This window comes from Hippoglossus hippoglossus, chromosome 15 (assembly GCF_009819705.1).
Source record: "Hippoglossus hippoglossus isolate fHipHip1 chromosome 15, fHipHip1.pri, whole genome shotgun sequence".
Lineage (NCBI taxonomy): Eukaryota > Metazoa > Chordata > Actinopteri > Pleuronectiformes > Pleuronectidae > Hippoglossus > Hippoglossus hippoglossus.
The window spans coordinates 4268707-4292185 of NC_047165.1; the positions used below are offsets into that span (position 1 = coordinate 4268707).

Below are 23479 nucleotides of genomic sequence, written 5' to 3' on the forward strand. Positions count from 1 at the left end.
CACTCACATTCACACGTACAGACGATCGAACGTCTCCAATCAAACTAATCTGCATGTGTTGCCATGAACCTGTTTATTTTCCATTTACTTCACTCAAGCACTTAATCCTGCACATTAATTGCATATTATCTGTTTTATAATTTGTGCTTTTACAAGGTTTCGACACTTTTTTTTAATGTTTGCAATGTTTTATTCCTTGTTTTATGTCGTGTTATACTTCTTTTTCTAACTATGTTTTAGTTAGAAATGTTTTATGTCATTTGGAAATCAATGTTTTTGTGCGTTGTCTAAAGAAGAAGAAGAATAATAATGTGGGAAAGTCTAGAGAACAGTTTAACCTCTAATATCTCGGTTTGTTCTGCCTTGTTGTGTCTGCTCAGTCAAAATGGTTCAAACTGAAATCAACCACACATCCTGATGGAACCAGTTTGATTTGTTGGATGAAGCTGAGCCTGGTTTCCTCTCGTTGGTCTGATTCATTCACAGTTCTATGATTCTTCTGCACATTATAATAAAACCAACTGACTCTTCCCAGCGATGCCCTTTTCTCACACAGTAAATCCGCCCGCTGTTATTATCTACAACATATTACATATGCAGTGCGGAACTTTCCCTCCAGTAAAATACAGCAATAAGACTTTTATGAGCTGCACTTTTTGTGCATTTTATCTTTACTTTGTTTTATTTGTGTTTTTAGTTATGGCTGCTGTTTGCAATGATATAATTTTCAGTGAAATTTACCATAAAGTTTATTTGTTATCTTCTGTGTGATGTTACAACCGTCTCTGATAATAAAGGATTTCATTCAACAGTAAAATGTCCTGCCTCAGTGCAAACATTTATCACGACTCATTAAACCTTTTGTTTTATAGGAAAACTAAACGTCACCCATACAGACATCAGATTAAACTGTAGATCTGCGCAGATCCAGCTCTCTGCTGCTCCTCGGCCTTTACAGAAGAGGAAAACAACTGGTGACAAACACGGCATCTTCCTTTTTTAACTTGTTTATCAATTTACATTTATTTTATTGTTGTTTGTTACAAAGCCACAGGAGAGATCTTGTTTTATTAATGCAGTGTAAATGAACATAATAAGAAAAGAAAAAGAAAATGTTTAAAAATACTAGGGCTTTCTACCCAAGTGAGGTGGCGGAGGAGGCACCAGACGAGTAGAGCAAGTGTTCAACCTCATCTCACTGTCATGGAAAACTACAACTTGATTGAGCCTAAAACAAATACTTCCAACCTCTTGTTCCAACGTCTTATTGATATGTTCAGACACAACCAGGATCCCACTGCTCTGAATATTCACCAGAGAGAAATCACAAGAAAGACAAATACACTGAATTACTCCCCTGCAAAGATTTTCCATCCTCCGAATGTACATCACCCTCCGCTGGCTGAGTTTCAAATCCAATCAGGCCCCAGATTCCACATTCAGTCTGTAATACCTCAGCTCGTCATTAATGGGCCACAGGGCCAAAGCTAAGCCATCAAACCAACGGAGCGCAGTGGCTAATTGTCGCTATTACCACGGCATTAGGGACGAGGGGGGAGGGGGGAGGCTGGAGAGTCTGTGGGTTTGTTAACACTCCACTGAGCTTCATGATGGGTTCAGGTCTAAGACGGTTTCAGGTATAACAGCGAATCAGAAGATTCTACGAGCAGCGGGAACACGCCTGCAAACAGGTGAGTGAGGAACAGTGTGTGGTTATGAGTGAGGCTGTGTTTACACTTTTCTTACTTTTGATTTAACCAAACCACACCACGTAAAACACACACACACACACACACACACACACACACACACACACACACACACACACACACACACACACACACACACACACACACACACACACACACAGTGAAACATCTGAGCCCCAGAGGGCAGAGCAGAGAAAATCAATAAGCTATTCGTTGAACATGAGCCACACGTGCGCAGCTCACAATCGGAAACAGCTTTTCATCTGCACAACCAGCAAATCAACTCGGAGCGTCGGACCCGACCAATCAGAGGCCTCGAGTCCTGACAGAGAAGCTGCAGATGTTTTCAACATCGAAGCTTTCGTCTCTTCTTTCCCTCGATGATCTGTGTCGTCCAACTCTTTGCATATTTGTCTCTTTTCATGTGATTTCAGTAAATGAGGACGTAAACTTTGTATTTGAACCGGATGGTTATTGTACATATCTTTTCATTATGACAACATCCTGCGTCAATGGTTGTGTTCATTTCTACATGTTTAAATAAAGTTACTGGAAGAGCGCAGACAAATAAAAGATATTCGAAACAACTGTCATCGTTCACCTCCACAGAGACCAACCCCTGCGGAGGTGAGCGACGATGACGACGCTCATTTTGAAAAGAAGAGGATGTGATCGGGGTCTCATGAGCCAATTTGTGCCGAGTCGCTTCTCCGCTGTTCTGGAAAAGAGAGAGAGGGGAAGTGATTGCTAATTAGGAGAGTGAGAGCTGGGAGTAATTGGACAGAGCTGAACTGCAGTGTCACCAATTAGCATTTGAGACTGTGGAGAGCAGAGACATAAACGCTGTTTAATTACGGCCATTTTCCTTTTTTCCTCTCGCCTTCATTTGGAGATGAGAGCGGAGGGAGGGAGGGGGAGATGGAGGGGGGGGGGGGGGGGGGGGGGGGGGGGGTTTCAACTTTCTAAATCTTTGTGGAAGACAATTTTACAGTTAATCAGGGAGACGCCGGAGGTGGAATCTCAAAGCAGCTGCGTTTAATTTCCTTAAAAACAATATTTAACCAAACACTAAGATTAGACGGAGATTGTCCTTTGGGCTTTTACAACATTGTTCTCAGAATCATGCCACAGCTCAGATTACGACGGCAGCAGTGAAAGTACTTTTTTTCCTATTTTTGATTCTGTTGTATTCAAGGAGCAGAGTCTCACATATGGAAGACATTTTTTTCTTTAAACAAAATATATGTTTACATTCAACAAGTCTCAAATCGACCAAAATAGGTTTTGGAGAAATCAACCGGAGCCGAGGAGCTTTAGTTTTAAATCACACTTCAGTCGACAGGAGAGGAAAACACGAGATGTCGTTATCAGACCTTTAAGACAAACACCTGTAATTGAGGTTTGATATTTTACAGTTTAACGATAAACTTTATTATTAATAACTTTAATTACAAAGAAATCTAATTCTACCAAATATATGGAACTTAAATTAAAAAATTTTCCTCTTCTTTTAGCTCTGGAGAAATCCATCTTTAGTAATTTAACACTAATTTCTTACCAGCCAGGGTCGAGTGTGTCCGTCTGCTGTTTAACGCTGAGCAGGTCGAGTGCAGCGACTTCATCTGAGCTTATTGGCTAAAAACAGCTTCCTGTGTGCGACTCCAAGTGTTTTTAAACACAAGATAAAGTTTTATTTTCTATTTTAATTGAGGCTTTCTTTACTGTTGTGTTAATGCAACAACTATAGAACTTGAAGGAAGAAAATCTACCTTTTCTGCCATTGGAAAAAACAACAAACATAGACATTATATAACTGAAGCAGTAAATAAACCAACAGCAAATAAGAAACAGCCCTGTAGTCGTAGCACATAACCTTTTCTTATCGGTGCAGTGCAGGAGAGAGCAAGCCAAACACACCAGTGACTAACACACACACACACACACACACACACACACACACACACACACACACACACACACACACACACACACACACAGAGGCAGAAGCATAACACCAAACTCTCCCGGCAAAAGTTGACGCTGTCCCCTACTGATGACATCATCCCTCCATGCTGGCCTAAAGGTCGCTGATGCCCAGAAGCCGGCCGAGGGCAAAAAAAAAAAAAAAAACTCACTTCCTCACATGGCAACTCACACACACAGACACACACACACAGAGAGAGAGCACAGGATGACACATATATATATGCATGTGTGCATGTACATATGTACAATTGGGTCCTCAGGTCTAAGTGGTCCGAGATGTTTGTTTACAGGAAATAATTTGCACACACACACACTAACGAGGATGCACTCACACACTCAGACACACTCAGACAAACACACACTGTCCGGTGTCACTGCTGAGTGGCAGGATCTTGCCTGAAGACAGTCGACTTTATTCCAGACTTTTTTCCCAAAAATCCCTCCCTCATTAGATCCACTGTGCGAGAGCAGGACTGGGAGCTGCAGCGCTAACGTCTCTCACCGCGGCCTGAAGACACGCAGCGCTTTGTCCGCCTGCTTCCTGTTTAATGGACTCAGTGTGGGTGAAGATGGAATTCATTATCAACATTTCTGATTAACCGAAACCACAGTTTTATCAAACAAACGTCCTGATTCACAGAAGGTCGACTGAACACTGAACAGGACGACAGCTGATTTTTTGCTTTTGGCCACCGAGCAGCTCCAGATTGGCTCGAGCTCCGTTACAAAGCCCCGCACAGATCCTGGAGTTGCTGAACATGACATTAGCTTGTTTTTTTCCACAAACCCGAACACACACAGCTCGGAGTTGCCCCGTCATTTCAGCTTGCTGCTGTAGAGCAGATGCGGACGAGTGCCAGAGCTGTCGGGGGGTTGAGAACCTCACCTGAGGCTCCTGCCACCTGCTATAACTCAGTGAGTTCAGGTTGTGCAACGAGCCTCCGGGATCTGAACCGCTGAGCAGGAAAAAGCATGTGGGGAGCAGCTGGAAGCTCTGCAGAGAATAAATACAGCTCATACTGTAAATAAGAAAATAAGAAAACTTACCTGAAGAAGGTGACGAAGAACTGCACCAGGTCCATGATGCTGTTGTGCTGAGAGAAGGCGATCTGTGGGCGGAGAGGGAAAGAAACAGATAATTCACAACTTTAAACAATATTATAACGGAGTTGTGAAAGATTTTTAAAACAATGTTTGTACAAACAGAGGAAAATGTGTCTGTATATTACATCATTATATATATATAATATTAAATGTCTTCTGTGATATAAGATTGTGTCACCAAAATACCGATGACAGTTTCCAAGAGCAAAACAAGACGTCTTCAAGAGCAGCAATTCATCACATTTAATAATTTCATGTTGGTTCTTTTTGCTCATCTCTTGCCACAATCTTTTTTGACTTTCATTTTTGTGTTTTCACCCCATCTGTTGTTTGTTTATTTGTTGTCAGCAGGAATAAACAGTGACTGAACAGATTCCCATGAAACTTGAGCTGCTTTCAGACCTGCACTGAACTCTGGAGAATCTACAGACGTTCTCCTGAGGGACTGAATCAGAGAACACAAGTGTCGGAGAACCTCCTGCTGCATTGTTCATGTGTGAAAGAGAAAGTTTCTGGTCTGTGTGGATGTAATTGTATCTCAGTGTTGTGTTATTTCTTCCTTTTTTTAAATGTACTAATTTAATACAGAAACTAAATCATAAACCACAACAACAAATCATATGTATATAAAATGCTGTTCTCCACTTGATGGTGTGGTACATTTTCTGCCTAAAAAACTGAATAATTCCCTAAATGTATTTAACTAATTGAACACAATAATTAAAAACCAGAGGGTTATAGTGTTTAAGACTATTAAACAAAACGGATTAAGCCACATGAAGGTGTTGAATAGTTCTGGACTTGGTTTAACTGCGTCTGTAGAAAAGACTCAGTTTTGCAAAAAAGCAACCGAAACACTAATATACATTCTTCCAAACCTTGTTTTTCCTCAACCTGAGTTACTGAGCTGCATGTGTATGTGGTCGAACTATCTATTTTTTACCTAAGGCTGATGTTAAGACCTCTTACATAAGGCCAACAATTATATTCTCACATGTGCTCTATCTCCTCCTGTGACACGCAAACAGCCACCACCATATGGTTTGTAGGTTATGATGAGATTAGCCCGTGAGAAAAAGGCTCCTGGCCCCTTTGTGCTCTCCAGTATTCTGCAGCACTTTGTTCAATTGAACTCCGCCAAAGCTGCTGGATGCTGCAGCGCCGCTAAAACCCACTGACTGCACCATCCATCATCGTGCTGGGCTGCTGCTGCTGCTGCAGTGTGTGGCCCATGTGCTTCCCAGAGCCACAGATCTGAAACATGTTGACTCAGACATCCGCAGGGATTATTAGTCTGCAATTCATGTTACCTCCTATCGTGGACGGGGTTTTTTATCTCAATGAGTTTTCCCTGGGGAAATAAAAGTTAAGTAAATATATTAAATAATTTAATAGGAAATGGAGGCAGAGAACTCAGACATGCATCTCCAAAGCTGAGCCAATTAAACCGAAAAGGATCAGCATAGTAAATACCACGATGGCAAAGGAGCAAAATGTCTGTTTTTCATTTGGATGAACTGAAATTCAAAACAGAACGAAAAACAACATACAACTAAGTACGATGTGGAAAAAAGGTTTCTCCCTCTATGTATGTTCTTCACATTGAAAATACACCATTAAATAAAGTGTTAAAGGAAAAACATCTGCTCTTATTCTTAATCAATTTTAAAATTGTGTTATGACTATAAAATGTTTACATGCTCTGATATTCAGAAAAAACTGACTGTCCACTGCTGCAGCTCCTCTCTTCAGCCTCTGTCTCAAACTCTTGGTTTTAGCTCCTGTCTCTTTAAGAACCCCCCCCCCCCTCCTGATGAAGCCCAATTTGCTCTGATTGGCCAGGTGGTCCACTCTGCTGTGACTGGTCAACCTCGTCCAGAGCATGTAGGGAAATGTCGGCCTCGTCTGAGTTCAGCCGGGACAAAACGTGGATTATTGAAATGTAAAGGTAAAGGGTGGTTTGTCAAACACTCCAGCGTCGCAACTACGGCAGCTCAGAAGGTCGTTCTTGTCGTTCTTGTCGTTCTTGTCGTTCTTGTAGACTCTTGTTAGGGGGCGTGGCCAGACTCATCGATAGAAATGCGTTATGGAAATATGGTCAGATGACATCATGGGTTTTTTAAACTATGCAGCACTTTTACCTCTGCATGAACTATCAACACACTAGAGGAAAGAAACTGAAAAAATGTCATATGTCGCCTCTGAACATATTTTCACTTCACACATCCACAGATGTAACTCCACACTCTGTCTCCAGCTGTATCTCTGTGTGTGTGTGTGTGTGTTCAGTGCACAGTTGTGTCTATTTGCTTGTTTGTGTGCATGTCAGAGTATGTGAACTGCAGCCGGCTGCTTCACAGCAAAGCTTTGGCCCTCAGCTACGAAAACTCCTGAAAAGCCATTGTAGTCCATGTTAAGAGGATTATTTATCACAGACATTACAGATTTTTTTTTTTACATTCACTTCTCTGCCCTGTAGGAACAACACAGAGCTGAGATCCTGCTGGAAGCCTCACAACCTCCTGATGTTCCCACTGAGATACAGAGGAGCAGCAGACCTCCAGGACACAGCAGCGCCTGTAGTGTGATGTCGTGGCTGCAGGTGAACACATACAGAGAAAAGCTGCTTCAGCAACTCCTGCTGTTTGGTTGGAGGTCGACTCAGTGGTTTTTATTTGATGAAAATTCAAGTGCAACAAACACCGACTGGGTCAAGAAGCGTCTCCTCGTTTCCACAAAGTGTCAACACAACGTAAAATCTATATCAGGGCAGGAAAGCTCAGGGAATTTATTCACCATCGCGTCTTTTTAGTGAATAAGAAGAAACTTAATTCATCTTCAGTTAATCAACCTCATTAAGTCTAGCTAGCTAACGTTAGCACACACCAGGGTATTTAATCTATTCCACAATCTGAGATCCACAATTACAGCGAAGGCACGCCCACTTGCACCTATTGGATGGTACTAGCTGTCAATTACACTGTGGTAGCTCCGCCCCCCGATACATCTAAATGGATCATTATTTACAAAATGAACATCAGCTGTATTTAAGAAAACTTAAAACTAGAGATTGAGGCATTAACTCCTTAGTAAAATGTTTACTGACGTTATAAATCAAGACATTTACTCATAGAAACAACAAGTGGAGTCGCCCTCTGCTGGTCAGAGAGAGAAGACAGGTTTCCCTATTCTCACACAAAGTGGCATTGTGTTGAACAAACGATCTACTGATATCAAACGTTGTGTTTTTACAATAATCTCACTTTAAGGACTTCAGGAGGTTAGAGGTCAGTCACTTGACCACAAAATGTAACTTAGAAATAGAAAAAAACATGTTTTTAATAAATGTAAACTTATCTTCTATTAGTTTCATTATGAATATTGAAGTATAAATCTGCTGCTAATTCAACCAGACACGATGATTCAGCTTCCAGATTTCTGTGCTCCAGGACATCAGCTCTAACACTTTGTTGTTTATTTAGCCGTCAGATATTTAGTTTCTCTCTTGGGCGTTAGTAAGTTCTTTATAAAGCTTCAATAGAACTTCTTCACACATTTTTTAATCGAGCTGTTTCATAAGAAATCAACCGTGTCTGGAAGACCTGTAATCTTTTGTTCATATTCATTTCAAATCAAGAGCAGAGTCGTCCTCTTTCATTTTAATTGGCTTTAAAAAGGCCTCACAGTCTTTCACGTTGCTTCAGAAACATTAAGACAAAGATGAAGCGAAACAGTCGAGGTCACTTATGTGCAAATTAGCATCTGACATCATCTGATCCTCACGAGAGGCGAAAAGGCCAAAGACCTTTCTTTTTTTTAAAGATCCCTGAGCAGCAGTGCAGCTAACAGGTGCCATTAAATATAAAAAACACTGATCACAGGCATCACAATACATGTGACAGCAATACATTTCAAGCCCGTTCAACATGGGGATTCCTCTAAATGGCCCTAATAGCTGCAAAGGCTTTGGCTCTTTGTCTTTGGCGAATCCTCAGAGACTAGTTGGGAGGAGACAGAGAAACAAATGGGGCAGAATAGGCTTTAAGAGGTTTATGGGCGATTGTGCAGCAGGTAAAACGGCCTGATGGCGAAAAAGCTGCAGAAAAGCTGATTTTAGGTCCAGAGGGACGCAGCATTAATACGAGACCAGGGAGAAAAGAGCCAGGCTTTGCATTCAGGTTTCCAATGCAGCAAACGACATCACCACCCACAGACCATATGAACACTTAATATGACGTACACACACACACAGAGAGGTAAAACAAAAAGACATACACACACATGTACAACAAATACATGGATAAATAAATGTTAAAAAAAACACAAAACTATTTATAAGAGTTCAGACACAAAACAATGCGTTAAAATTATACTGAATATTCAATTCATCCTATGACAGTTTCTAATCTAACACACAAACACACACACCCAGACACACACACACACACACACACACACACACACACACACACACACACACACACACACACACACACACACACACACACACACACACACACACACACACAGCAGCCAACAGCCATCATTTCAATTTACAACAACTGCAGTCGTTAAACACAAATATAATCAATAAGCTGTTTAGACCACACCCTCCGTTCTCCTCCTGACCCGCACCACTGCAGACTCTCACACACACACACACACACACACACACGTGTCTCACAGCATTACACAAAGACACGCATGATTCAAGCTTCATGCACAGAGGCTGTAATAAGAATGTATAAATTTACCACAGAAAAATAATCCTGAACAACATTTGTTTGTGTCCCTCTATATGCTCACAATAAATGAATAAATACAAAATATATATTTTCAAAAGGTGTAAATGGTCTTTTTAACCTAAAATGTGTAAAGAACAATAAAAAAAAGAATACAGACGACGTATTTCCTTTGGTTCCCAGGAGGCTATAAAGCTTCTGATAACTTGTTGGATAAGTCATGACTAATAAAGTTTTATGGTTCAATGCTTTTAAAACCCTCTTAGTTTAAATAAAGTTGGGAAGATGTTTACAGTCGTCTCAGCCTCGCGCTGCTTTTGGGAAACAGGATTCAGATCAATACGCTGCAGAACTTCTCCGACTCACATTTACCTGAGCATTTAATAAATGTTCACTGCAAACATTTAAGCGACCGTAACATTAGACATAAACAAGCTGCTAATGCAATAGAGCCGTAGTTTAATGTGGAGCCTGGAGCTCCTGCAGCTGTTTGACTGTAACTGCTGACGTGGAGCCGCTTCTGATACAAAGGAAAATCTGCAGGGTCAGAAGTAAATAACTACAGCTGGGAATTCTCCCGAAAACAACCTGGCCATTATGACACAAACACAACAGCACTATTCGGTTTCTATCGGATGTAATTGTTCTGAGATCAGAGGTCAACTGACTGTTCATGGCGAGTATTTTTTTTCCAAATCTAGACAGTAGAACTCCAATTACGCCGAGAAGGAGTGTGAGAAAGAAGAGGAAGGAAGTGAGGCGGAGGTGAAAGGAAGAGAGGAAGAGGAGTGATGTAAAGAAGACTCCAAGGACCCCCCCGGTTCCACAGTCAAGTCATTACCGAGGGCCTATGGTGGCCCTCTGGGGACAACAGCAGGAGCTGTGACAGCAGTGGGACGCCTTTTATTTCCCTAACCCTGAACCCAGGGCTGCTTGTTAAAACCTAGAATGAAAGAAAGTGTTTGGCTAATCAATAAGCAAAGGGGGGGGGGGGGGGGGGGTGGGTTGATAAAAGAGAGGTGCAACGAAAAAGAAAAAGAAAAAGAGAGGAAGCGACAGATGAAGGCAAAAGATGAACAGAGAGAAGGAAGGAAAAGCAATTATTATTTCTTATTTTCACTTCTTTCTCTGTTTACGGATTCAAAGTTTCCACTTGTGCAGTTCTCTGCTCCATAATCACAATATATTATATAAACCCTGGATTTTAGTGGAACGCACATATTTACCTCAGCGTGATAACAAACGTATCCGTGCATTTCCCAGGGAATGAGATGCACAGCACATTCCCCGGCTGTATTTGCATTTTCATGAGGACCTAATGACCAAAGTGAGGCAGTTGCCAAGTGCCGCCTCCACCTACACGCCATGCAAATGAGTCCAGCTCCGCCATATGTGCACACTTGTTAGAGAGAGCTCACAGATGTGGCTCCTTCTAACAGGTGCTCGAGTTCCACTTCTGCGTCTTCCTGCAGCAGCAACAACAACAACAACGAGGATAAAATCCCAGGACGACGACGACGACTCCACTCGTCACTTATTAATCTGATTCTTGGATTCGTTGCACCGTTTCTTTTGCGGATCGTGTGATGTCATCGTCCAGGTCGGCGTGCACGGTTCTGCCGCTCGCTAATCAGCCTCGAATACGAAGTTGAGTCTCATCAAGCAACCGACCGACGCGTGTTCGCAAAACCTCTCGTGAGAAAGTTTGTTTTGCTCGTTCACTGCTGGAATCACATCATAACACATTAAAATATGAAAATTATATGAAAAAATCTGTTTATGTGACAATGTGTTTATTTGGTCAAACAACTACACTGACAGTTTAAAATTATATTTGATCTCATATAATTTCCAGGTAATAAATGTCATGTTTGTTTATCATGTTAACAGTTTATAGTTGTTTGTCTCTATTTGTAATAAAATGTCTTTATAAGTTATATTATAGGTCATATAACAAACAGCCTTTTATGACGTTTTTTGCTGAGTTTGTTTTTTCGGCTCAACTTAATTTTACACAACAGATCATAATCATTATGTCATCGAGCATTAAAATATAATGCTGTTCAGTCACTAACATTATTATATCACTGGATGCTGGAATCCTTCAGTCAATAATGGTGCTGAGAGAAAGTTTATTTAATGATGCGGATCGCCCCCTGGTGGCCGGCTGCAGTAAGGTATCATAAACTGGCAACTTAGCATGTGTGACATGGGCCCAAAATATTTAAGTTATTTGACTATATAAAAACGTCTTGACTGACAGCTGACACTGACTCCTGATTGGTCAAGAGCGTGTCTGCGCGAGACCACGCCTCCAATATGACGGCGGAAGTAAAAAAAGACATCGCTCTTATATTCTAGCTTCATTTTTGTGGAGATGTGTCGTCCATCTTTGTGTAGAGTTTATGATTTGACCAGGCCATGACACGAACTCTGTGTTTATTCCCACAGCTCCCACCTAATTAGTCCTGATGTTGCTGATGACTGCTGTCGACTTCCTGTCCGGTTAAATGGGCACTCAGCCTCGGCGTCTTCTCTTTCACCCTATGACACACGATCCCACCTGATAGATGCATTAGATAGACCCGCTCCTCCTCCTCCTCCTCTGTGTGTCACATATCTGATTAGGAGAGGCATCCTATTTAATGATGCCAGGCGCAGAGGATAAATAAGTGACTGAGCGCCAGGCGGCAAATCAAATCAACCGACCAATCACGCCAGCCCCCGAGTTCGTCTGCAACAAAATGGCTGCTCACCTCTGACAGAGGGCTTTTAATCAGCCGGCCTGTAGGCGGTGATGCACGGCGGAGGCGTAGCGAGGGAGGGAGGGAGAGCGCAGTCGCGGACAGATGGAAATCCACACCACAGGAACTGCTCAGCAAACATGACAAACGAGGAGCCGTCATTTAAAAGAGCAACTTGTTCCTTTTAACAGCAAAGTGAGTTTTGTTTCCTGCCGTCGATTTGAATCGTCTCCAAAATGCAAACAAGGAGCTGTTCAGCGCCGTCAGATTATTACACAACGTTCATGTTAGGATGAGATTTCAGGCTGAATTAAAAACACAGATGTTCAAAGTTAAAAACAGTTGGGGTCTTGAGCTCCGCAACTTCTGACTGAACAGTTAGTTCTTTCAAAAACAAAGATGAGGAGAAAAACTGGGTCATGTTCCCGTAGTGTTTGTGCACTCGATCAATAAATCATGAGTTCTTGATTAGAAACGAAACCGGGTCAGTTCTGGTTTGTGAGAAAATGGTGTCAAAAGGAACAAATTACAGTGATGAACTAAATTTGCATCTGACAGACAGCATCTTGTTTTTCTACTGATTTTGAAAGTTGTACAGTTTCAATTTCATTTACGATTTCTATTGACTTCAAATGGGAAGTCGCTCTAAAATACATTTGGACAGAACGGAAGGAAAACATTAAAATCAGATTAACTAAATGAGACTTCACAGAAACATTGTGTTTATGTTTTTAGATATGAAATCGTTTCTTTCATAAACAGAAGAGATGTTCAGTTATAGTTTCAACAATCTAATCCTGGATAAAGCCGGAGCCGATGCTGTAACTCATCCCGACTTCCGACGCCGTCAGGTTGAGGTCTCACGACGAAGCGAGGACGAAGGTGCAAGTTCAACGTGACAGAAACCATCAAAATCTTTTCCAGCAGAGCGACTGATCCTAACACCTCTGCCCCTCAGCCTCACCACCAGCCCCCGGGTCCCCGCTGACGTCAGGACGCCCCCGGGGAAACACTCACAGGTCACATTAGGGAGCGAGTGCGTATTCCGCATGTGTGGCCGCTCGTGGATTTCTACATTCCTGAGGACGGAGTTAGATTTGTTTACCAGCGAAGTGAGGACATGCAGCATTTAAGGACAATTTGATTTGTCTGGACGTCGTTTCTGAGGCTCGGTTCAGGATTAAGTTTATAGCAACATTTGGTGCAACTGATTTAAATTAAAATAGGAGCATAACATTATTTTGAAGAGAATATTTTGGGATTTTTCGATGAGCTATCCCTTTAAGTTTGACAAATATATTCATCTGTGTGTTAGGTATCAATATGACATTTCAAATTGAGTTATAGCAACTTCTAATATGAAACTTTAAATTACAAAAAAGTAATTTTCTTCCAAAACCACCAGCGATTACACAATCTTTTGTGTGTGTTTAAAATGTTCTTACATTACGCAAATGTCAAGCTTCTTCCATCTTGGAATATGAAACATGATTTAGATCAAATGAATGTAACCGAAGCTGTTGAGTTTTTCTGCTGAAGAAAATATGAATCAAACACAAAAAGTGATAACAACTGCAGCTCCGCACTTCAACATCACAAACCACCACAGGCCGGCTGCCAAAACCAACATCCTTAAGGAACAGAGAAAAAAGAGGAGAGCACATCGAATGTTTTTGTTCAGTCGTGCACATTAATAATTAAAACACCAACTGGCTTATACAGGATTTTTACCTCCGCAAACATAAAAGCACAGTGATTACACCTTTTATAATTTTACACTGGAGGTAAACAAACGTGAATAATAAAATAACGGCCACACGATATATATTTACACTGTAATGAAGACACAACTAAAATCTGCATAAAGCTGCAGTGTAGCAGGAGTGAACAAATCTGTACATGATCTTTGCTCTGCTGAACAATTATAGTAAAAATGTTAAATATTTGACCTTTTATAAAGAACTGTAAATAAAGATGAACGACAAGTCTCATTCTAACTCGACCTTAACTTACCCACAGTTCACCTCTGACCTCTGACCTTAACAAGGAGATCAGAAATGACGTTTAGCCTCATTAGGGTCGATCTTTGGTCTTAAAGATGTGACAAAAACCAGTACACACACACACACAGACACACACACACACACACACACACGCACATTAAAAGGTCATTTTAATAAAACTCATTAGATTCTCCAGCAGTGTCAGATAAATTTATCTCCATGTTAATTACTGATATGATTAAATAACTAGTTTATGGATTTTCATTTAGTTTTAAATCTACAGTCGAGGCAGCATCAACGTTCGCTGCACAAACATCAGTTACACTTGATATTCACACGATAAAGCGTCAACAATCTCATCACTGCTGCAGCTCCAAATACAACGGACAGAAAAAAACTCACTACTACGTTTCCAGAATCTGAATTTCACAAGTTATGATTGTGGAACAGAATCAGAATTAAAAGTGGCTTCGATATTCATAATATTAAAAATAACAACTGTATTTATCATTACACAAGTCGATGAGAGTGTGAGCTTCATCAAACTCACAAGGGAAACAAACTAAAATCTGCCAGAAAAAGAAGCAAGTAGATCGAGGTTCATCCTGTTGGAGGCATGAAGGAGATCAGGAATAGTTCCACTAATTGACTTTTAGATTATAAAGAAGACGTGTTGAGGAATGTGTCTGTTGTGTTTGTTGTATTAGGAGCAATATGAATTTCAGGTTTATGGAGTCACTTGAGGGAAACGTCAGGGGTTGAGGGAAACTATTAGGATGTCTCCTCTGGGGACCATGAGAGATTTGCAGCAGACTTCACAGAACTGCAGACGTTTTGTTATTGACCCGACGGAGGCACTAGAGTAAAGGTCAAGGAGGCTCGTCCTCTGAGGAAGAACGAGTCGTTCCTCGTTTCACCACCAGGACCAGTTGACTTCCTCTCTTTCTGTCACTCAGCACTTTAGTGCATCGATGCTTGTGTGTGTGTGTGTGTGGCGGCTCCTTTGTGTTCAAGTGTGTGTGTGTCTGTGTGTGTTAGATCAAATACATCAGTCCGGGTCATTACCAATTCTCAGGACAATTTCTCATCCTCGCCCTCTTCTGGCGTCGGAAGTCACCAAGGTCACAGGGCCGGACGCCGAGTGCTTCTCGGGTTACACCCGGACTCGGCCGACATGGCGGCGAGATAGGCCTCGTCGTGGTAATTATCCTATCACCTTTCAACCAGCTGATACAAGCAGCTCTGATAATGCAGCTTTAATGGGAAACGCACGAGGGGAGTGATCGATGGACAAACGACCCGTAACGAGGGGCTGGACACTCAGAAATAAACGCTAATGATTTATATACAGCTAACGACTGCAGCTCATTGATACAGTTAGGAAATTATGTTTACGATAAACCTATGGGAAAAAAATACAATCAGGGTTTTAGATTGTTTCACATGCTTTGATTTTCTCTTGTTTACGCTCTGGTAACGGACCATACACACGTCTGAGTCAGCAAAATGTACATCATTTACAGTTTATCCAAAACACAGCAACCACTGTGTCGACTCCTCTGCAAAACATAAGACCGAGCATCTAACCCAGATTCAAGCGTCACTTCACTGGCTCCTGTTAAACCTCAGAATGGATTTTAAGATATTATTAGCTGTATTTTCACATGACAAGACCTTTGACTCATCATTTTCTGGGATAAGAAGACACCTCTTGATTCTGGATTATTTAAGAGGTGGACGTTTTATGATGCAAACAGCCAACTCAGTGTTTGTGCATTATCCATATTTTACTAAATCAGTATCTTCATTATCTTACGACACAAAGCATCACACAATTAACGATAACAGGGATAGAAAAGAAAATTAAACTCGTTTTATAAGTGTATATTTGAATTCTTTACTTTAGATTTTACCAGAATGTTTTCTTAACCAAGCAGCCACTGTGTTCTTCATCCTTCCTCTTCTTTGTCTTTATCTGCCTCCGTTGTCTCACCACTGGACGCTTCGACTGTACGAACGTGCCGAACATCCGTCGAGCAGCCAGCCTGTCGTCTCCCTCCTCTAATTCCTCCATTATGTCACTTCTTGACTCCATCCATCAGCGCGCACCCCGCATCCCGCACGACACTCATCTTAAAATATCGCTGCTAAAAGTCTGCTTCAATTTAACGGATCATAAGGCCGGAGCGTGAATATTTAGTGTGTGCGGCTGCCGCCTGGAGATTTAATCCGGTGCTGCATAATTGATGGAGAGACATTGGGAAACTCACAGATCATTAAATGTGATAGCAGATTTGCCAAACACTCCTCAGAATGGTTTATGCTCAGCGTCCTGTCTCGACTGTATGTTTTGTGGAGAGTCGGCTCCTGAAAACTGGAGTTGAAGAAGATGAAGAACCAGACTTCAGCTTCAGCTTCTTCCTTCAGACGCCTGAACTGGAGAATAAACTGACTGTAGGGTTTCGATCTTGTTGATCTCGGCAACATTTGAGACATTTAATTAAAATCAAATCTGCTCCAGAAGTTAATGGATTCTTCCTTGGCCCACCCCACTGTTCCACTAAGTTTCAAGAAAATCTGTTCAATCGTTTTCGCACCATCCTGCTAACAGACACACAAACAGCATGTAACACAACCTCGTTGGCGGAAGTAACTTTCCACCGTCCTCCTCGGAATCGACCCCGTGTATTCCACCCGCCCCCTGAGCCTCCTACCTGGATCTTGATTGGCCAGCTGAAGTTGGACACGTAGACGTAGAAGGTGATGTTGTGGTGAAGCCTGAAGTTGAACTTCTCACAGGAGAGGCTGTCTCTGTGCTCCCGGATGTTGGTCCGAGCGATGATGGGCATCTCTTCACCGGAGATGGTGCCGGCTGCGAGCGACAGAGAGATGTTGGAGAAGAGGATTTAAACCGAGACGATGGGACAACGTGTAAAAGAAGATTTACCACAAAGAGAAGTCTTTTACACGGAAGAGAAAACCAAAAACAATCTGTGTAGTTCAGTGTCTGTCAGGTCTCATGAAGGGTAAAGGGACAAACCGTTATAAGTCTGAGTGCGTTTTATTGTCTTCCTGCTTCGGAGGTTTCATTTATTGTAACGAACACAGAGAGAACAGCAGCCGCTTGTGTTTCTGGTTTTCTGGAGGGAAAGAGTCACTCAGAGGTGACACGAACATTCACGAACTTTAAAAAGCAGAGAGACGTCACTGGTTTGGTGAAATGACAATAAAGATAACAGAGGCGTATAGAAAGGTTGAGGTTTGCATCAATATGAAGCTGTTTCAGTAAACATCTCTGCTAACGAGGTTATGGCTTATTTGCTGAAAAACTATAAACTGACACGAACGAATTTGCCCCATTTCATGTGTTGAGGACAACAACAAGATCCTGCTGCTCAGCCACTGGCCTTTACAAATGATTTTCTTTCTTTCGCACCAGTTTTAACATTTCCGACATTCTTTCAGAGACACCGCGGCTGCTGAGGCCTGATCAGCAGGCAGGTCCCTGATCACAGAGTCCAACACAACTGTGGGGGTTGGTGGGGATGATGATGGTGATTTGGTCACATGAGAAACCAATGGAATAACAACTAAGCCAGGTAAAAACTAAATTAAACTGAATTACCTTCACATTTTCCTTCCTTAGTTATTACCTCTGCCAAGGAGGTGATTTCTTCCCCTGTTTGCAGCAGGATTATGCAAAATCTACGGAACCAATTTCCGTTAAACGTGGTGGAGGGACGAGGCCTGGGTCTGAGAAGAGGTGATTCATTCTGGTGCAGATGCAGATTCATCAACACTGCAACATCTGGCATTTCTCACCATTTTCCTTCATCGTTTTAAGAATGATGCACCTTGATCTTGATTAATGATAAATACATTATTCATAGGTGATCAGACCATTTCCTTTTATCATTTATATTTCTACTTTAAGAACCATGTGTAGGATTGTTCAGGGTATTCGCTGAACAGAGAGATTAGTTTGAACTGAATTTACAGAAATCTATCGCACACTCTGATAAAAATAGGGAGACAAGGCCTCATCTGTACTTTGTTATAATGGACATGTGCCGTCAAATTGACAAACATGACTATTAAGATAGGAAACAAAAAAGGTGGAATGAGTTGGGTTTGTCTCTTCTGTCGCTCTGTAGGAGGAAAGTAGCAAAAAATAACTTTCCAATTCAAACACTTAACCACATGAGACCAGAACAATAAAAAACCAAGCCGAGTTACTCGTCTGCACAGTGTGAACATATCTTTACAGAGATGTTCACACTGTGCAGACGGTGTGAAGTGAAAACAGTCGAGACTTCATATAAAAAAACATTGAGACATGTCTGTAATCAAAAGAGATAAATAAACATTCAGCTGTACAAGTATTTTCATGACACCTCACAGTCATTCAGAGCGAGCGTGTTACGTTTCCTGAGTTTGTCTGACGCTGTGTATGAAACATTTCCAGCGCCTGTTTTATCAGGAGCCACTAAACAGTCTGTAATAGACTGCACACAATCGCACACACACACACACACACACACACACACACACACACACACACACACACACACACACACACACACACACACACACACACACACAGAGAGAAGGCCCACAGTCCCCAACTGAAGAGGCTCTGGGCCCCCAGACGCTGCGAGTGTGAAAGCAGAGCACTTTTATCTTAATTGAAATCAGGAGGGGAAATATCTTTAAAATGCCCCGATGCCAAAATTCAAAACAGCGTCGGATGTGTTTTGTCAGGAAGTGGGAATCCCTGTGAGGCGAGCAGGAAGTGGATCTGACCCTTTCCCTCGGCCACCGGCGAACGATGCTGACGGAGGAAATAAATCTTCACACACAGGATGATCCCGAGCTTCAGAGGCCGACTACAATCACACACGGCTTCACTAATCTAATTACATGTTTATGTAAAAGCTAATTTTCTTTGTCTTTACACAGAACTGAAATGTCTGAGAGGAGCCACATTAAAACACTCATTCTAAATATTGCTTCTAACCATTTCTTAGCCAAATTCCTCATCAACTTAGAATTTAAAAATGTAATTAGTGGAAATGTTGACAGGATTTGGTGAAACTGGTATTTGATATGGATGACAGAAACTTTTAAAACTTTAATACGATACAGGATAAGCAGAAGAATATGGATGGAAGAGATTCTCTTGTTTATGGTTTAAGGAGCTTGGGTTAAACATGCATTTATTTTTGTTTGCTTATATTTACTTTGGAGCATTTCTCATTTCTTAAAAAAAATAAACACCTGCTTTGCATTTCCCAAACCTGGGAGCTCTTCTTGTCTACAACATGTTATGTTCAGTAACAATATGCAGCCCTGAGAAGATGTCTCAGCCCGAATAAAGAAATAACTCATGTTCCGTACATATATAAAAAACAGAACTCCTCAGAGAAAAGAAACCAACACTATTTATTTCGATTATTCTCTCGAGTAGAAGTGTAAATATAGGAGATTTCTACCTGTGGAGCTTAAAGACCAGGTGATGTTGAGGTTGAAGTTGTTGGAGGCGTTGATGGACATGTCGAGATTTTTGTTGGCCTGCAAGAAAAAAGAAAACACACAAGGTCAAGTTACTCAGCCGCACTTAAAAATCAACGATGGTGAAATGAGTGATTTAAATCTGACGCAGATGGAAGTGGAACAGTGTTGGAAAGAGAAATAAAGAAAGTTTATCATGTTTTCAGACACAGTGCAAAGGCAAAATCCTTGTTATTCTCATTTCTTCATTTATTTATCGACCACTGTGGAGATTTGTGAGTCCATGTAGTTGTTGGACTGGTTGTTTCACTCACTTTCCTCCAGGTCTGTTGACCTTTTACACTCGTGTACATCCATGAAGTGCAACAAGAGAATTCTCTGCTGCACCATTTTAAACTTGAGCCGACTCATTCTTCACCTCAACTTGTGTCACCTCGGGCGTATCTGACTCGGTCTCTCCCTGCGTCGTTCCACTGATTTTATCTGCGATGCTTCAAATATTCCACTTTGACTTGTGCCTGAACAAACCTTTCAGCGGCGAGGAGGAAAAACAGGTCCAATAAAACTGTACAGTCTCTGACGGCAGGTTCCTACTTATAAAGAATAAATGTTGAATAGGTTTATTCTCGTTGGGACAAGACGTTAATGTTGTAAATCAAGAAACGAGGATTCAAGCCTTGTTTTCTGTCGACTACACAGTAAATTCGGCATAAACACGTCACTGCTGATTGGACAACACCTCCCACACTCCCACCAACAAAACTGTGCAAAACAATTCTCAGACCGATCGCGCCGCAGGTAAAGCGAGAGCAGAGGCCGACCTTTCCAACAAGCACAGAAAACATTTGACCAATTGCAGAGACAGGATAACACTTGTTATAATTATCATAATGTCTCCTTTGTTTTACCTGTTCGGGTGTAGCCATGAAGTTGATGGCCGTGTAGTGACGGTCGTCTTCCTGCAGCAAGCTGAAGGTAAACTGGTAATCGATCAACAGGTTGTCTAGGCAACAGACACAAAAAGAGAAATGAAAGATCAGTATTTCATTTGCATTGAAATTCTCCACCAGATAATATTATTTTAATCACTTGTTACAATAATTATAATAATTCTTTTTGTGGTGTTTCCGTCTGGGAGCTCACTCGGTTCCCTTCAGAAGGAAAAGGCCGTTTCAAACAAAGTCTCCATCTCAGGTCATTTTTATTGACACCAGCTTCAAACACAGACAGATTTATGAAAGTAAAACTGTCGGAGACGAGAACCGGGAGTCGATATTCAATTATATGAATAAGGCTACAACACTGTGAGTTCTGCTCAAAGATCACATACAGCGACACAATAAACAAGCTGCGTTCACATACGTGCACACACACTCTATTATGTATTTCAGCATTAGTTGGATAAATATGACCACGCTCGACGAGGAGGCCGCTGTCTCGAACGGCCCGATCAATAAAACAGGAGCGAGAGTCTGAATAATCATGTTCTCTCAGAGATTTAATCATTTCTGAAAGCAGCTCCAGCTGAGCGACTGGAAGCTGCTCTTTGTCAGCGAGACAATGGCCGACGTCGGAGAGAATCACGGCGATGCAACATCTGGACAGACAGCAGGAGCCACGCTGGGTCACCTTGTCTGCGGGAAGCACAGACGGACAGAGACGGCACACGGGAGGATAACCGGGAGGATAACCAGGTATAAGTGTGTGTTTGATGTTTGTGTCCAAAGGAAGTTCAGGTCAATATGCAGTTTTTCTTCTGTTTTTCTCCAAAGTTTAGAAGAAAAGTTGACATTTACACACTCCAGGTCCTCGATTCAAAGGTTTGTCCAAAAACAATCAGTCTGTTTTAAACTTCACCACCAGAGGTCAGCGTACAGGAGCCGTCACACCATCGTCCTGATGATATTTTAAACAAAAAGTCAGATTTGCGGCTTCTTTATGAATCTCACACGCAAATGAAGGTTGAGCAACGTAAACATTTGTATCCTGTGGCGAAGCAAATCTGCAGCTTGGCTTCAACCAATAGCAACAACATTTGTGTGGTTGACGCCACTTGTCATTGGCTGTAGTTTTCATACTGAGCCAAGATGAAGAACTGGACAAACTAAACACCTTTTGAGTTGTTATGACATCTGAAGGTTTCCACAGGATCTCCTTCCTGTTTGAAAGTGGAGGGTGAGGTGAGGGGTCTTCAGCTGCAACATGCAACTTCACCACTAGATGTCACTAAATCCTCCACACTGAACCTTTAATGATGTCGGATGTCATGGAAATTATAAACTGCCCCACAAAAGAGAGACTGGCTGCCAACAACCACATCCTCAAACAATCTCGCGACCACACAACTGATTTCCGTGTGCGTCACTTCCTGCACTGCCCACGTTCTGCAAGTGATGACATGTTTGTCGCTCCAGCAGATGATTATCAATCACGTGTGTGGCCGTGTCCTTATGTTGGTGCCGTGATGCTGCTTATTTCGCTCAGAATATGTCTTTTATCATATAAAAGGAACAAGGGGAGCATGTTTAAAAACTAGATTTTCCCCAGAGGGGAACTTTAACACCGAGGTGACAGTGACTCTGCAGGAGCCTTTTCAACTCGCGGAGCAGAAAAACTTAGTGTGACACACTGTAAAGAGAAAGAGAGAGAGATGTGTTAAGTTATCACCTTCCTCTCAACTGTACAATCCCAGGGCGTAACCGAGACGAAAGCAAATTATGTTTGACAAACACTCTTGTTTTGTTCAGCCTTCATGGCGAGTTAGCCCGAACAGCAGATATCATCACATCAAAGATAATATTTCCTCTGAACATCTCTCTCTTCCTCGCTCCGAGGCAGACGTGCACTGCCGCTGCTCAGTTGTTTATCCCACAAGGGTCGTCTGCACCACTTCAGAGTATTTGGGCTTTTTAGACTTCATAAAAAGAGGATAGGGAACAGTGTGTCTGTGTGTTCATGCGCAGCGTGTTTGCATTTTCGTACACGTCTGTAAATGTGCATGCACGTGTGAGTCGCTTTCTGCATCCACCTGCAGCTGGTGAGTATTTACAGGTGGGTCCGTGTCTGCATAGTTAAACAAACAAATGAGAGTACGGCACGAAAACAAATTACTGCAGTCCCTCTGTGTGTTTCCAATATGTTTGATTTCAAGGCTGTTAGCGGGAAGAGCATCCGCAAGGTTTAAAAGTTCATCGCAGCTAATTACAAATCCCATCTGAGAAATCTGACAGCAGTTTCACTTACGCAGTCTCACTCCGGATAAATCGTACCAAGGTAACACTGAAGGTATTACCCATCCCCAGACGAACTGAAATAGAAATAGTCCATGCCAATTTCTCAGGTTCACAGATGGGTGATCTTATTACCATAATATGTAAGCTGATTCAGCCAATATGAAACAAAACACTGTGATGGGGAATGAGAAGGCAGAAGAGAAAGCCCTCACCCGGAACATAATCTGATATCGCAGCACCCTGTTTCTCGAATAGAAATCTAAAAACAAGCGTGAACTCTGCTTCAATGTCAGTGTGTCTGAATCTCTTGCTGATGTTTCATTTAATGCTTGTTAACAACTCATTATTTCCCATTTGCAACAGCTGCCTGACGGAGCGTGGGCCAGACGCTACGGTGTCTACTCGCCGAGAGAACCCGTTAGAACCGCGGGAGTAAACACAAGGACA

The 23479-nt window shown here is 41.9% G+C and overlaps 1 protein-coding gene across 2 annotated transcripts in view; it reads right to left on the bottom strand.

Moving 5' to 3' along the window:
• The window catches only part of atrnl1a (attractin-like 1a), a 177626-nt gene that overhangs the window by 65908 nt on the left and 88239 nt on the right, over positions 1-23479 (bottom strand). For both annotated transcript variants that reach the window (XM_034609064.1, XM_034609063.1), the window contains 4 exons: positions 20708-20802; positions 19781-19859; positions 17003-17160; positions 4743-4804 (listed from right to left, as the gene is read on the bottom strand). In XM_034609064.1, coding sequence (XP_034464955.1) covers positions 4743-4804; positions 17003-17160; positions 19781-19859; positions 20708-20802 — 394 coding nt within the window. The remainder of the gene's footprint in view (positions 1-4742; positions 4805-17002; positions 17161-19780; positions 19860-20707; positions 20803-23479) is intronic.